The sequence below is a fragment of the Leopardus geoffroyi genome, chromosome E2 (assembly GCF_018350155.1).
Source record: "Leopardus geoffroyi isolate Oge1 chromosome E2, O.geoffroyi_Oge1_pat1.0, whole genome shotgun sequence".
In the NCBI taxonomy this organism is placed as follows: Eukaryota; Metazoa; Chordata; class Mammalia; order Carnivora; family Felidae; genus Leopardus; species Leopardus geoffroyi.
The window spans coordinates 18,121,498-18,137,308 of record NC_059335.1 but is presented as its reverse complement, the minus strand read 5'-3'; the positions used below and the strand labels follow the sequence as shown (position 1 = coordinate 18,137,308).

At 57.6% G+C, this 15,811-nt stretch overlaps 1 protein-coding gene across 10 annotated transcripts; it reads right to left on the bottom strand.

Annotated features, from left to right (window-relative positions):
• Positions 1-196: 196 nt before the first annotated feature.
• On the bottom strand, positions 197-14,919 carry DMKN (dermokine). 10 transcript variants are annotated; one of them, XM_045441090.1, is made up of 22 exons: positions 14,441-14,918; positions 13,968-14,183; positions 13,784-13,843; positions 13,430-13,480; positions 13,087-13,248; positions 12,348-12,404; positions 11,919-11,984; positions 11,601-11,651; positions 10,007-10,054; positions 9,332-9,385; positions 8,328-8,372; positions 8,134-8,181; positions 7,885-7,932; positions 5,397-5,453; positions 5,055-5,102; positions 3,122-3,169; positions 2,964-3,005; positions 2,567-2,635; positions 1,115-1,138; positions 959-1,006; positions 634-670; positions 197-524 (listed from the first exon to the last, which is right to left on the bottom strand). In XM_045441090.1, the coding sequence occupies exons 1-20, from the start codon at positions 14,816-14,818 to the stop codon at positions 959-961; spliced, it is 1,620 nt and encodes a 539-aa protein (XP_045297046.1). In that variant the 5' UTR covers positions 14,819-14,918; the 3' UTR covers positions 197-524; positions 634-670. The 10 variants fall into 10 exon arrangements, 9 of the variants coding, with proteins under 9 accessions (XP_045297046.1, XP_045297052.1, XP_045297047.1 ...); XM_045441096.1 differs by lacking the exon at positions 1,115-1,138 and having other exon boundaries at positions 14,441-14,919; XM_045441091.1 differs by lacking the exon at positions 634-670.
• Between the last annotated feature and the right edge of the window lie 892 nt (positions 14,920-15,811).

Genomic DNA, 15,811 nt, shown 5'->3' with positions numbered 1-15,811 from the left:
CAAAGATGATTTTTTACAGACGGAGAAACTGAGGCACAGTGGTATCAGCTAGCTACTGCTTGTCAGTAGCCCCACCCCACCCCCCCATTTGGTATGCCACTGTCGGCGGGAAGCCACGTCGTCTACCCCTACATCACTTCCATCCTCCCTGGTCCCGGCCACCAGCACAACATTAAAGAACACAGTGTGAGAAATCTTAGGGAAACAAGATTCGGGTTTTATTTCCATAAAGAAACTCAGGAGGAGAAGGAACTTCTTCTGAAGAACTGTCACACCGACTTCAGGTCACAAAACGGAGTAGGTGAAGAAAAGTGGCGGGTTTATCTGATGAAGTTGCTGGTCACGGAGACCCCACAGTGCGGTTGCAAGATACAAGGGACAGACTTGGTCCCCAACCTGGAAAAAACAGGTGTCAGCACCTAGACCAAGCCTGACACAGGGAGGGGAGAGCTAGGAACGGGCCCGGTCGGGCTCCTCGAAGACTGACGTTTTTCGGGGCCTCGGTCACAACTGGAAATAATCTTCTAAAAAAGAAAAGAGCAAAAACGGTAGCCCGTGGCTACTCCGGAATCTGCTGAAACCAGGTGTCCCTTCATCCAGTCTCGGTGCTCCCGAAATCTCACGGCGTCCCACCTGTCTCGCCTGCGGGTCCCCTCGCTCTTGCTCCTCCCTGAAACAGATTTTGTGGTTCTGCCCAGGTCATCTCGTACCACCTCCGCCCTGGCGACTCACTTCCTCCGCACCTGTCACCCCAGACCCTCCCTCAACCTCTCCTCGTGTCAGGCCCGCACTCGGCACTCAGAGGGTGCTCCCGTTTCCTTATGAGTCTTCCTCCACAGGCCACACGAGGGGCTCCTCCTCAGTGCCCGTGGAGCTTCCACGCAAAACAAAGCAGATGCCGGGGCCTCAGTGCACCCCGGGGGTGACCGTGGCTTGTGCGGCTCGCTCGGATACTCACCTACCAGAACTTCACCCACCGCAGCAGGCCAGGCTGCACCTGGGAAGCCTGCGGGACAAGGAGAACGTCTGAGTGGACGTCACCCTGTCTCCTGCACACCCTCTGGCCTCAGACCCTTTGTCTCAAGAGCCACGTTTTCCCCGCCCTGGTACTCACCGAGGAAGAAGGCGTGGCTACCCCCTGTAAAGAGAAGATCAGAGGAGATGATGGGGGCGCCACAGGGCCCTCCGTGTCCTCGGCCTCGTCCTCAGGGCTCAGGAGGGACCCCAGGGCAGGGGAGGGCGCAGACCAAGATCTTGGCAAAGGTCCTTGGGTCTGACTGTGGACGTTCAGCCCACGGACTTTTTTTCAAAGCGGACTCATCAGCCTCAGCACATCTGACCCAAGATGACCATACGCCGGCCAGGCAGACTGAAAGGTGGGTGCCCCCTACCGCTGGGCGGGTGGAAATTGGCGAGTGGGCACCCACGGGCAGCGCTGGCTGCTTCCAGTCAGTAGGTGACTTCTGATCTCTCAGTAGAAGTCCAGGCCCCGAGGGCAGGGGCTTCCTCTTTCTGAGAGATGGAGGGGAATAGGGCCTGTTTTTTTTCACCAGCCTAATTAGTACTTAGCATATTCATTTACTGAGTCTGTAAGATGGCTTTCCTTGTAACTGAATGAAACAAAATTCTCAGGGTTGTTTTTTGTTATTTTTTGAGAGAACAGTTTCTATTTTTGTTATCTATTTTGAGAGAGCGAGTGTGCACGAGAGAATCCCAAGTAGGCTCCACACTGTCAGCACAGAGCCCGAGGTGGGGCTCGAACTCACAAACTGTGAGATCATGACCTGAGCTGAAACCAAGTCAGACGCTTAACAGACTGAGCCACCCAGGGGCCCCTTCTCAGGGTTTGTTTGTGTGTTTGTTTGTTTCCTATTACTTCTTTTGTGGAATGAAACATTAATTTTCCCACCAGCCAAAAGTTTCTGGGCAAGCCCCCCCGCCCCCAACCCGCCCAAGTGCTGGTGTGCCTTCCTCTCCCCCCACCCTCCACGAAATCAGCAAAGAGGTGGAGGAAACAGACACTAAAAGCAAAGGCTGCTGGGGCGCCTGGGAGGCTCAGTCAATTAAGCGTCCGACTTCGGCTCAGGTCATGATCTCACGGTCTGTGGGTTCGAGCCCCACGTCGGGCTCTGTGCTGACAGCTCGGAGCCCGGAGCCTGCTTTGGATTCTGTGTCTCCCTCCCTCTCTGCCCCTCCCCCGCTCACACTCTTATCTCTCTCTCAAAAATAAACAAACGTTAAAAAAAAAAAAAAAAAAGCAAAGGCTGCTCCTTTTCCTGTGTGTCATGTGACTTTTATATCCCTCTTTGAGAGGATATTCATTCCCAGTTTTCTCCTCCGCCTGCAATGCAGCCACTGCTACCTTGTAACCTTTTCCGAGGGGGTGCGTGTGAAGAACACCGAATGTTCCGTGGAAGATTCCGTGTTCTTCGCACCCATCGCTTCCAAAGTGCTCTCAGGGAGCCCGAGTCTCCTCGCAGACAAGACTTTCAAAACAAACAGGATTCGGCCTCAGCTAAACCTGGCAGCCACCCCAGTGAGGAAACGGGGCACTTGGGAGCCTTACCTTAGAGGGGAGCTTGGCTGAGTACTGCCCACCAGAAGGAGTAGGGTGTGCCTGCTGGTTATAGTTGTGCTGCGGAAAGAAAACCAGAGAGTGGGGAGGAGGGCGGGGGCGGGGGGGAGAAAGAGGGGGGAGGGCATTCTGCTGTGGAATAAACACCCCACCTCCCTGCCTGGGCCAGAGCTGTCCCCGGGCCCCTGCCTCCTTGTGTCATGCGTTCTTTTCTATAGAATCTCCTCGGGCCAGCCAGAGCCCGCAGCCTCACCTCACTTTGCGGTCGTCTCCAGAATGGCCCTGCCTCCTCCTTCCCGGTACCTCTCCCAGCTCCTCAAGTGTCGCTTAGGAGATGAGGGCAGGACACCAAGGCCTGAACCCGGCGGTCCAGTGACGGATGTCTTACCTTAGAAGTTACGGCTGCCACCTCTTGCCATCCCGTTCCAGACTGAGAAAACGACAGAATGGGGGTGGGAAGGAGAGAGGGTTTCAGATTGGCCAGCGCTGAGAACAAGACCGAGAGGGACCAAGGGCCGTCGAAGGCAGGTAAAAGGGCGGACTCACCTGACCGGCGCCGCCCGACCTCTTCTGGAGCGATGACGCATCGGCGCCCTGGAAGGGAGAGGGAGCCACAGTTAGGGTGGCCTCGTCCACGGTCCTTCCGGCCCTGCCAGAGTCGAGCCTGCTGCCCAGGCTCGGCCCTCGTGCCGGAGCACCCACCCCCGCCCACCCCACCGCACCCCTGTCCATGGTCCGTGATCAGCGCTACCTACAGAGAAGGCAGGGAGCCCGGAGGAAACTGATGGCCCCGATAGATACAGGACAGGTTTCCACACTGAGTGTGGGGGAGCGAGGCAGCACCACCCCCACCGTGCAGCTGGGGCTGAGGCAGACTGGCCCGGGACTGAGCAGGGCTGATGGCAAACGAGCGGTGCCCACACCGGCTTCCTTGGGGCAGGCGCGCACCTCAGCCCAGCCCACGTTCTGCCAAAACCAAGCCCTGCTCCTTCCTTGGGCCCCGTAATCCCTGTTCACAAACGCTATTCCCACAGGGTTCCTGGAAGGACGGGCTCTTACCCTCAGCACATGGAGGCAAAGCGGGGTGATTAGATTAGCTCTGGGCCAGAGAGAAAGGGGAGAAACACAAGGAAGCCCGCGAAGCCAGGTGAGGCACAGGTGCGCGGCCGTCTCCCCTCCACAGTCAAGGCGAGAGGAGAATTCTCAGCGGGAGGAGAGGAGATTGGTTTCTGCGACCATCCCTTCTCCACCTGGAGCCCCCACTCTCACCTGCCCCCACACAGGGTTAGGATGTTCCTCCTCTCACCTGACTCCCCTTGATTTTTCGCCCCACTCTTAGCCCCAACATTGAGGTCACAAACTGCTTGACCACAGGCCTCCAGAAAGTTTTTGCTTGCTCTGCATTTTTAAATTAAGTTAATTGCAAACAACTAGCAATCAGATTTCCGGGACGCCTGGGTGGCTCAGTCAGTTGAGTGTCAGACCCCTGATTGTGGCTCAGGTCATGATCCCAGGGTCGTGGGATTGAGCCCCTCGTTGGGCTCTGTGTTGAGCATGGAGCCTGCTTAGGACTCTCTCTCTCTCTCTCTCTCTCTCTCTCTCTCCCGCTCTGCCCCTGTGCCCTACTCGTGCTCTCTCTCTTCCTCTGCCCTGCTCTCACTCTCTCTCTCTAAAATAAAAAAAATAGAAATAAATTAAAATAAAAATCAGATTTCCATCAAATGGCATGGCACACTGGCCATCCCTGAGCACATGGCTGTTCACAGCCGAAGGGCTTTGACCTCCCCCCTCGCATGGCCCCGTCTGCCCAGCCTCACTTGCCTGGCCCACACGCGTGAGTGAGTGCACCTTTGCCTCAGTGCCCAAAGGCTCTCGGCCATACAGAATCAAGGTATGGCCTCCTGCAGGACCCAGAGGTCCCGCCCATCCTTCCCAGAACCCAGATATTCAGACCCACTGCACCTGCTTGCACTTGACCATGACCTGACCTTCTCCCCCTGTGCCCCCTGTTTTCTTTCAGCTTTCCTCCCTAAAGCCCCCTTTCCAGTGAAAAGAGTTGACCCCAGCTCCAGGCCCCTGCCTCTTCCCCACCTCGTGTCCCCGCCACCTGCGCACCCTGCAGTACCCACCCAGCTGTGGCTCCCCCTGAGCCAGGCCACACCCAGCAGGAAAAGCAGCAGAGCAGAGACAGTGGCTGGCTTCATGTTCCTGGGCCTGTGGAGGCCCCAGCCCTGGGCCTCAGCTTTTATCGGCGGGAGGACCGCCCACCCTACTCCTTCTCCAGTGACTCACAGCTTCTCCCTCCCAACCCACCCCCACTCAGCGTTGCAGAAAGGGAGGAGAGTGGGAAGGGAGGGAGGCACCCTCCGTCAGCAGGGAGGGTGAACAACAGGGACCGAGTCTACACGTCACTGCCCAGGGCCTAGATCCCGCGTCCCCAGAGCTGAGCACCCGACCCCAAAGGTTCTGCCACCCTTACCTCGATAATTGCTTTCCAGTTCAGGAAAGGGGTGTTGTGTTTGAAATCCTGGAGGGAGGAGAAGAGGTGAGTGGGCCTCAGCCGGGAGTGCTGCAGCTTGGTGGGAAGTTGGGGGCTGATGTGCAGGAATGGGTTTTGGAGGCTGGGTGTGGTTCGGGGGTTAGATGAAAATAAGCACAGGGGAGTTTGAGGGTGTTGGCGCTTCTGGTATTTGGGTGAGATTACTATCTCAAAAGTGAAAAGAGGGTGAATTTTGTGACAGTGGGCTGGAGCTGGAGGGAGGTGGCGACGGGAAGAGATGACCAGGATCCCCAATTCTTTGAAAAGTGAGAGGTCTCCTACCTCCCAGAGTCGGCTGAAGTAGAGGAGGGCCCGCGTGCTGGGGGACGGGACTTGGCCCTGTAGAGGAAAGGCGGGGTGCAGGTTAGCACGGAGCCCGGCCCCCTGCTCACCTAGGCCCCTGTTCCCGCTACCACCGCTGCTCGGTCTTCAGAATTTCATCGCGACTAAGGTTTGAGGGAAGCCGGGTGTCTTCGGGGACACCAGAAAATGGCTTTTGGAAGCAGAGGGAGAGAAAGGCTAGCTCTTGGGCGCCACTAACCAGCTCCCCTCCCCAGGCGCATACCGCATGCTCTTGACTATCCCTGTTCCCCCAGCCTCTGCCAGAACTCAGGACCTCAGGACCAGGACCTGTCCCCAGAGCTTCCTGCCTTTTTACCTTCCCTTCCGCCTCCAGCCCATTTCCCAAAGCTGAGAGCTGCACTTTGATCCTTCCAGACACCCCCCTCCCGCACCCTGGGGAACAACAGTGGAGACGTAAGAAAGGAGCAGAGACCAGGAGTGTGGGGCAGCTAAGGTTTATTTCGAGGGTAAGGGTTGAGATTAACGGTGGGATAGCGATGTTTTAAGAAGGGATGGGAGGGGGGCTCCCATCCATCTGGTAGCTCCTTGTCTGGAGGTCACGGGGTGCGAAAGCTCCTCTGGTCCTGGGCAGAGAAATAAGTTCTAAGAGGGAGCTCAGGGAATAGGAATCAGGCCGTAGTGGGCCAAGTCGGGGGTGGATCGGGCCTCCGCTGCTGAAATCCGCAGGGATCTTTTTGCCCACGGCTGTCATCCAGTCAAATCTGGATATTCCAGTTGGGCTTGAAAACCTCCTACGTGCCAAGAACTGTTACGTATATTCTCCTTGTCGTCACTGGTCAGTCTGGCCCTCCTTGGGAAGGAGATGGGCTCTCTGTTCTCTTCTCTGCCCATCTCTGTCCTGCCCTTCTTCCTAGACCTGCTCCTGGGGAAGCCGCCCCAGATGGATCCTGCCTAACTGTGAGCGCTCTCCTTTTACCGGCCCCCTAGATGTGCAAGAATGTCGACTGCCTTCCAGGACCCGGGGAAGTATGAGCATGTGCCTCTGGGCCTAAGTTCCCCATGAGAGGGGTTGGGGGTTGGGGCGGGGGGCTGTTTCTCTATAAAACAGAAACAGTCCATTTGCTCCTGCGGTTCATCCAAACCAGAACCGCGCTGCCGCTGGGACCTTCTGCCTCCTGTATCTTTCACTGTCCCACCTTATTCCCCAGGGGGCAGACTTGGACTTGCTGAGGGCGGGGCTCTGTCCTCGCCTCCCTGCCTACCGCCACCGCCACCTCGCCACCTCGGTTCCCCTGCCAGTTTTAGAGGTTAAGGGGCCCTCGTCTTGTTTCTGTTGTGTTACAGGTCAGGGACTCAGAGACTGTGACAGGCAGGGGCCTGTGGCTGCTGGAGAACAAGCCCCTCCCACCCACCCCCCACCCCCCCCCCCACAAGAAGCAGTGGCCACTCAGCTCTTGTCTCTGGGAGCTCGAGGAAAGAGGGGCCCCGCGTTGCCACATTTTTCAAGAGAAGCCGGAATTCCAAGTCATTTTGTAAAATCTCTCAGTTTTTAAACTTTGGCAACTAGTTCATAATGCTTTAAAAAAAAAAAAAAAAAAAAAAAAAAGTATAGATCACCGGGCACCTGGGTGGCTCAGTCGGCTAAGCGTCCGACTCTTGATTTTGGCTCAGGTCGTGATCTCATGGTTGGTGAGATCCAGCCCCACATTGGGCTCCATGCTGAGTGTGGAGCCTGCTTGGGATTCTCCCTCTCCCTCTCTCTCTGCTCTTGCCCCGCTCACGCTCTCACGCGCGCGCACGCGAGCACTCTCTCTCTCGAAATAAACATTTAATTAAAAAAAAAAAAAGTGGATCAAACAAAGCACACCGGCTCGACCGTCGTTTGCAAATTCTGCCTTTGGTATTTGTGTGGGTTGTTTATCTGCCTCTGCTATTCGGGTGTCAAATCAACCTGCCAGGGGGTCCCCTGAATGTGGAAGGCGTGGGCAGGGAGGAAGCAGAAGGGGGTTCAGGGCCCGAAGCGCCTCCTAAGATCACGCGGGCCCGGAGCCCAGCACGCCTGGCCCCTAGCAGGCACCTGGTACACACTCCCTCCTCTCTCAGCCTGCAATCCTCCCTCCTGGTCCTCCCGACTAAGGTGCAGTCCGCCGCCTACCCGGCCTCTGCGGCCTCTCCGGTTTCCCAAGGACTAGGCCTCTTCGCACTCCCCTTAACCTTCCAGGTCTCGAAGGGGAAACTGAGCTTCAGAGAAGCTCAAGCTTCCCTCTGCTTGAGACCCGAAAGAGGCACTCCCTCATCCCCGACTCCCAGCCCACCCCTCTGTCCTTCCTCGTCATTCCTGTCCCTCTTTTTAAGCACTGGACAAAACGCTCCCTTAGTGGCCACCATCATCTCCCCAGGTCCCCACACCTCTTCTCCAGTCCCCTCTCCCCTGGGGATCGCAATGGCATAGCCTTCCAGCCCTTACCTTGTTTATGGCATCCCAGTTAATGAAACCCAGCTTGGATTTAAAATTCTGCAGAGGAAAAAAAAAAAAAAAGAAAGAAAATGGCAAATTGGGTCATAATGCAATTGGCTCAGGGCCTCGGGGCAGGAGAGGTCAAGGTCCACCACTGACAGGGCGTTTGGTTATGGAAAGAGGATTTCAGCCTGCGGGGCAGAGGGACAGGGGTTTGCCTTGCCAACAGAGTGAGCAGAGCCACCTGGCCGAACTCACCTTCCAGAAAGTGTCGAAGTTGAAGAGCCCAGGAGATGTCTGAGAGTTCTAAGGCATCGGGGAGAAATGGGATGAGAGTGGGAAGCCGGCTTGTGAGCCAGAGGCAGGGGCAGGCGCTCTGGGGCTCAGGAGGGGACCCGTGGGTTGCCTGACACCACGGTCCGGACCCAAGGTGGGGTGATGCCTCCACTCACCAAGGTATTGATCCCACTGACAGCTTCACCACCGGACCCTTGCCACTGGGTAGGAAGGGGGACTGATTTTCAAAGCCTGTGCCTCCGGTCACGCGTGCCACCTGGCCACCTGCTCCTGGCTCACCACCTCTGCCTTGGCTCAAGCTCTGTGTACTCTCTGTAAAGCCACCCTCTCTTCTTTTTCACACAGCAGCTAGGAAGCCCCCCTTCCTGGACTATTTGCCACTTCCTAGAATAATCCTGCCCAGTCCCTTGAATCATATTCATACTCTGACTCTGCCCGCCACCCCCACCCCCACCCCCGCATAGCCTGCCCCCAAAACACTGCTGGTATGTGACGTGTGATCCACCAGGCGCCTAGCACGGTGCCTTAACCTGCCGCGTTCCTGCGTGGAGATGTCTCCACTGTACAGATAAGGAAACTAAAGGCAGAGCCGTCGGCAGCTTGCCTCAGGATCTGTCTCCTTGTTGGCCTCCAGGGTCCAGATTCTGAACCACCTTAGTGGTCGCAGAAAGTTCTGCAGTGACTCAGGCGGTGGTGGGGGGGTGGTGAGCAAGTTTGCTCGCTTTGCTGGCCCCATTTGACCCAAGAGGAGGCCCCGGCTCAGAGAGGTCAACTGACCGGTCTGAAGATGCACAGATGACAGGTGGTACAGCTGTCATTTGAACCCCCAACTACTACCTCAAAATTCACTGCCTTTCCACTCGTCAACACTGCCTTCTTAAGTACGGTTCCCAAATACAGCCCCTTGACCCCTCTGTTCCTTCCGGCTATGCTTCCCCTCACGGTGATAACGTGGCTCTGACGGCCATTCAAAGGAAGGAGAGAATGAATGAATGGAGGAGACAGGGATCCCAGGCCCCCGTCTGGTCTCCTGACAGTTACCCGCCACAGACTCAGAGTAGCAGCGAGAAGACACTGACGCTTCCATTTCTTTTCCCGGTCCCTTAGCACTCTGTCCCCACCCCCCACCATCCCTTCTCGGAAAGCTGTCCCTGCTCACCTGATAATTGCCTTGGGAGCCCCCAACGAGGTGACTGCCTTCTTTGCTTATTTCCTGGGGAGACAGAAAATGGAGAAGAGTCGGTGGGGAAGCAGGGAAGATGCGGGACGAGAGGGCAGGAGAGCAGAATGTGGGCAAGGGTCTCCTGAATCAGGGGACTGGAGATTTCCCGGGACCCCCAGAGAGGCTCTTCTCCCCGGGCAGCTCCGTCTTCCCTGGAAAATCTTGCCTCAACTTCTTGTCGACCGGGCTATTGCGCACTTACGGTACTTAACAGGTGACATAACCACCTCTTTCTGTTCATGTCTGCAAACTGCCCAAAATCCACCAGGAAGGGTCCTTGCCATCAAAGTATCTGAATTATCCTCTGGTTTTGAGGTGGAAGCCAGCCAGACCGTTGGGCTGATGTTTTGCTTTGGTCAGAAGGGTGACACTAGCTGGAGAGTCAGTGGGAGCCGAGGAGGCCCGGAAGTAGCCTGGCTTGTCTCCTCCTGAGTGAGAGGTAGGCGCCTCCAGACCCCCACTCCTCGGGACTAAGATGAATTCCCAGGGCCAAGGTCAAGACAGGGCTGCGACGTGAGACTATCTGCCCTGTTGGTATCACTACTGCAGAGGTGATCACCATCCCGTTCTCCTGCCACCAGTCTCTACTCTCAAGGCCTGTCATCTCCTTACCCTGATGTCACCAGAGCTGCCGGGCCCTCCCTGTCCTCCTTGGAAGCCCTGAAGGATGAGACACGAAACACAGGTCATTGTTTTAGATCTTGGGTCCATCCCTGCAAATGTTGGTGCCGATTTAATACAATTCTACTGTAAACGCTCATGGGATTCTCTTTTGGAACATGTCAAAATAATCCTGGAATTCATCTGGGAGAGTAAGTGTCTAAGAATAGGTGAGAAAACACTGGAAAAGACAGGCAGCAAGGGAGGACCTGTACTGGTAGATATTCATGTGCCATAAAGAAAGCAGTGCCCAGCACAGATGAGCCTGTTTAACCAAGTAGAGCTCCCTAGGCGCCTGGGTGGCTCAGTCGGTTAAGCATCCGACTTCAGTTCAGGCCATGATCTCATGGTTCATGGGTTCGAGCCCCTCATCGGGCCCTGTGCTGACAGCTCAGAGCCCGGAGCCCGCTTCAGATTCTGTGTCTCCCTCTCTCTCTGCCCTTCCCCCACCTATGCTCTGCGTCTCTCTCCCCTCCCCCACTCACACTTTCTCCCTCAAAATAAATAAATAGACTTAAAAAAAAAAAAAAAGTACAACCCCCACAGAAGCTCTCCCAAAATATGAAGGTATTTACAAGCAGCATTTTTACATCGGTGGTAGAAATAATTCAGTGCACACAGCTGGGAACACCAGTTCGGTATTCGAGGGGTGTAAGGGGGACAGTTATACCTCACTGGTTCCCTCCCTTCTGTTTTTATCTGATTTTCCCCTCATAAGAGAGCACACAGCTCTGATCCAAAGTGTGGGTTAAGTCCAGCTGATCTGAGGAGCTGGACTAGATTGTATACAGCAAAGTCAAGTCCAGATGGATTAGAGAGTTAAATAGAAACAATGAAATTATAGAAGTAGTCCTAGAAGAAAAGAAAAGCCTTTGTGTTCTCAAGAGCAGAAACCATAGAAGAAAAGACTGATATGTTTGACTACATATTTAAGACTTTGCTACATAAAAAACTAGAGACAGAATTCAGGCTGGGAGCTTTTCTGACACCTGTCTACCCATCGAGGTTAGTATCTCTAATATCCGAAGAGCCTGTTATTCAGGGAGCCTTCTCCCCGATGGTCGGCCGCGCTCGCACCAGCCACGGTCGAGCCCCATCTGCTTTGCCCAGAACCTGATAGAAACCAGAATCTCAGCCCCACCCCAGGCCTGCTGACTCAGAACCTGCATTTTCACAAGAACCGTAGGTGATTGGTGGGGACCTTAGCGTAACACTTCCTCTTGTCAGTGCTGCAGGTGCTGACAGAAAGCCCAGATTTCCAGAATAACCAGGAGGGAAGCGCACGCTTTCGACACACGGTTTCCAACGCTGTCAAAGAGGTCACGGGACTCTGTTTGTTGGCCAGGTGGGTGTTGGTCATTTGAAATGATGACGTTTCTAAAAGGACTGGTTTCTATGTGATTTTTCACCGCCCCATCCATGGTATAAAGTGAGGCACACCACGTGGGGATTTGCCATTCGTTATTATTTTGGAGATTCGGTTTCTTTCCCACAGACGGAGTTGGGGCTGAGCAGGGGTGGGCACAGTCCCAAGTTTGGCTCTTACCTGACCCCCAGATCCTCCAGACACGCGGACTTCATTCCCTGGGTTGTCACACTGAGAGAGAGAGAGAGAGAGAGAGAGAGAGAGAGAGAGAGAAGGCTTTCTCTCTGTTGCCACCTGGAAACCAACCCCAGCCCCCAAACTGCAGCATGTTACCCCCAAGGCTAGCCCACACCCACCCCCCAGCAGCGCACCCCCTCTCAGCTCTGGCCGTCGCTCTCCCAACTCTCCCGTCATGCGAGGGGCCTCGGCACCCCGTTTTCCCTCCCATCCGGGGAAAGGAGGGAGATCTGTGCAGGTGTGCGCGCAGCGGACACTCACCTCGGGTTTATTTCCACCACCGCTTCCGCCGCCACTGCTACCCGAGGAAGAGCCAGAACTGTGTCCCTACGAGGGAAAGCAAGAGTCCATGCAGGGTCTCCGAAGCACTCAGCCAGAACCAGATCGTTTCCAGGGTGTTATGATTCTCTTTACTCCCCTGTCCCCAACCTCCATCTCTTCCCATCTTCAGCTAGCCAGTCACCGAGGGAAGTTATTCGGAGCACAAAGGTCCGTGTGGCCAAGTGTATTTGGAAATGTGGGCCAGTTTGGGGATTCCGAGCTCTTGTCTCCTCTTCCCTCCCCCACCCCACAGGCCAGAAGTGAAGAGCCTTGACCCTGGCACCCAGGGGCTCCTGTCCTCCTGACTCTCCTCCTCCCCCCTTCTCCTGGAACCTGGAAAGGGGAAGGGACCCCTAGATCCATAATTACCTGGGAGCCTGAGTAGCTGCTTTGATCAAAATTCCTAGAATTTTCTAAGGGACGGTCCTAGATGGGGAAGCAGGTAGTACAAGGAGCAGTAAATTACAGCAGTTTACGTGGCCTGGCTCGTCCTAGTCACCTCCCTCTTGTGGCCTGACACACCTTTCCCAGATATCTAAGGAAGCTGATGGTGCTCCCCACGGCAGACCCCTCCGTGGGAGAGCCCATGCTGAGCCCATGGTCCCCTCCTGGCCCCTCACCCCTTTTGTAGGGGCCCCACATGTCCCATATGTATCAGTGTCATCTACACCACAGCCCCATAAATGTCCTCTCTCCAAGTGTGCGACAGGCTTGCCCCTGTTCCCCGGGGAGCTTCCCAAGCAGGTGTCCTGTTTTCCCATGTCCACCCCTCTCTTTCCGTCTGCCACCCCCGTCTCTTGTCAGATCTGCCCCAGTGGACACTGGCACAGCAGTGGGTGAGACAGGAGGTGGCACCCCACCCGCGTGGAGCGGAAGACACGGGAGCCCCGTGAGCTGGCAGCAGGCAGGGCACCCCTTGTGGGGACCTAGAGGGTGTGTGTAAGGAACCCCGCCTGCTGGGGCCGGGAAGGTGGGGTGCAGGGGCCGAGGGGCCCAGGACGGGGCCACAGTGACGCCAGCGTTCGGGAAGACCTTGGAGGCTGTCTCCTCCGCAGGGACCGCCGGGGTCCGGGCTGCACCTTTGCCTTCAAGGGGGAGCAGGACTCACCCAGCTGGGCCCATAATTGCTGCCACCGTTGCCACCACTGCTGCCACCACTGCTGCCACCGCCGCTGCCACCGCCGCTGCCACCGCCGCTGCCACCGCCGCTGCTACCACTGCTGCCACCGCCGCTGCCACCGCTGCTGCCACCGCCGCTGCCACCGCTTCCCTGAGGGGCAGAAAGAGACCAGAGTGAGAATCAGAGTCGAGAACATCAGGATCATTTGCTCCCCTCCCCCTCGCCCTCCCCCTCTTGCTCGGGCACATTCCCTGCACCGTCTCAGGGGAGCAGAGACTCCATCGTCCGCTGTGCAAAATGCCCCCAGCCGCCCAGTCGCCTGTCCCCTTACCCCGGAGTTGCCAGAGCTTCCGCCTGAGCCGGACGGCGGGGGGTTGGTGCACTGCAGGGGAGAGTTTCCAGACCTCAGTCAGAGCCCCTGACCTCGCGGCCGGCCGGGCTCTCCCGCTTCCTGTGGCTTGGCCCCTTTCCCCACGTGTTTCTCCCCCACGCCCCGTCCCACTCCCCTCCCCTCCCCTCCTCCTGGTCACCTGGCCCGGCCCGTCTCTTCCCTGTCCAAGCTGCCTTGTACCTCAGTCCGCTCCCCCCACCCCGCCCCAATCCTTCTTTCTTTCCTCTTCAATTCGCCTCCTTTCTGTCCCACGCACCCGAACACCCTCTGCTTTGCCCACACCTGTCCCCTCACCTCTGTGTGTGAGTTGCTGCTGCCTCTCACTGAGCCGTACCCGGGCTGGACCACGGTCCCCTGCGGAGAGGGGCAGGCTGAGCGGGGGACTGATGGGGACTGACCGGCAGATGAGGGAGGCGTGGGGACTGTGGGCTCGAAGGGCGGGAGGTGGCGCGCATCAGGGCTGGGGTGGTTACCGTACCTGAGCGTGGGGCTCCAAGTTCAAAGATCCTCCATTGGCTCCTTGGCTCCAGGCGCCTCCCTGAGAGTGGGTTCCGAAGCTGCCATCTGAACCCCCGGGGTATCCCTGGCCCCAAGGAGTCCCCGGGCCTCCAGGATTGCCCTGGCTGTGGCCTCCAAAGCCACCCTGGGAGCCAAAGATGCCATGGCCTCCAGATGGAGGCTGGCCATCGGTTCCCTGCAAGAGCAACGCGCCCACACTAAGTGTGCGTGACCATCCGCCTGGTGACAGGGGAGGGCGGGACGAAGGCCGAGGCAGGGGGACGGAGACCCCGAGGCGGCAGAGGAAGGCCGCATCACGTGGAGGGAAACCACCGCGGACAGCCACAAGTAAGAGACCTTCCTTCCCATGGGTCACCCTTCCAACCCACTCCAAGACTCTCAACCCGGGGGCCCATGGCCTCCCATTTCCACACCCAGCTTCCCGCTACTCACCCAAGCACCGTTGCCGCCAGGCACGCCCTGCCAGGAGCCGTGAACCGCATCTCCTCCGCGGCGAATGATGTTCTCAGCCTGCCTGCCTGCCTCACCCCCAGGGTTCCCAAGGACGCGGGCTGCCTCCTCCACGCCACGGCTCGTGGCCCCCCTGCTTGCAGAGCCGGCGGTCCCTCCGGTCCCTTCGCCAGCAGCCTCTTCGACTCCTTGGCTGATGGCATCTCCCACCCCCTTTCCAATGGCGTCTCCCATCCCGTGTCCCACGGCCTCCTCGACAGCTGCTCCCGCACCCTCCCCTTCTTTCGGCAACGGGCCAGCCCCCCCGCTGCCCAGGCACAGGGCCAGCAGGAGGCAGGCCAGGGAGCCCTGCAACCTCATCTCTGCCTCACTCCTTCTCTCCCTCCTGCCTTCTTCCCACCCGAGTTTATTTCTCTCTGCCCCGTCTCCTCCTCCCTGCTGCGTGGCCTCCTCTGTTCTCTTCTTCCTTCGGACTTCTCCCTCCCTCTAGGTGTGCAGCCTTCTCCCTCCTTTCCCAGACTCCCCTGCCTTCCCAGAGTCCTCCTCCCTGCCTCTACTCCTTATACTGCAGCTTGGGAGAAGGTGGCAGGGCTGGGCAGCCCTGTGTCCCTCCCTCGTGACTCAGGGCCAGCCACCGATAGGGTAATGAGCTGTAATTGTGAGTCCGAGAATCTGTGTTGAAACAGAGAGGGAGCCCAAGCATCAGGGAGGGAGGGAGACATGGGATGAGGCAGGTGCAAAAGTGTTCCGATTTCCCAACCTTAGGAATTTGGGGCGCAGGGTGGGGATGGGGGCATCCGAGGAGACAGGTGGTTGGCGTCTCCTAGAGGTGGTGGGATGGAGGGGACTTAGGAGAGAGGAACCACAGCCAGGACCCAACCAGGGAGGCCAGCGTAGGAACCCAGTGGGGCGGGACCCACTAGGTGGAAGCCAGCCTGGGTCAGGGGCACCAGGATGAGAAGCAGGTGCCCTTTCTTGGCCTTGCTGCCTTGGTTTTGGTGGCCTTTGTCTCTCCTACCTGTCTTCCCGCCCATGCTGTCACCTAAAGGTGACTGTCCTCACCTTCTCCCGTACCTTCCAGCCCGCAGAGGGCCTGGGAGCTGTGAGACTGCCCTCAGTGGGGACCCCGGGTGCCGGGGAAGGAAGTGGCCAGCCCCAGAGCGGTCACCAGGGCGTCTCAGCACTCGGGCTGCTCTTGGCTGAGAAAGCTGGGTGCGGAGCAGGGGAGCTGGGCGGGCCAGCCACCCCCAGGGAATGAGTGGGAGGAAGCAGCTGACCCAGGCACCCATCCTGTTTACCTGGCCCACTGGGGGCACGTGTGTGAGCTCACAGCCTCCTGGGAGGCCTGGACTG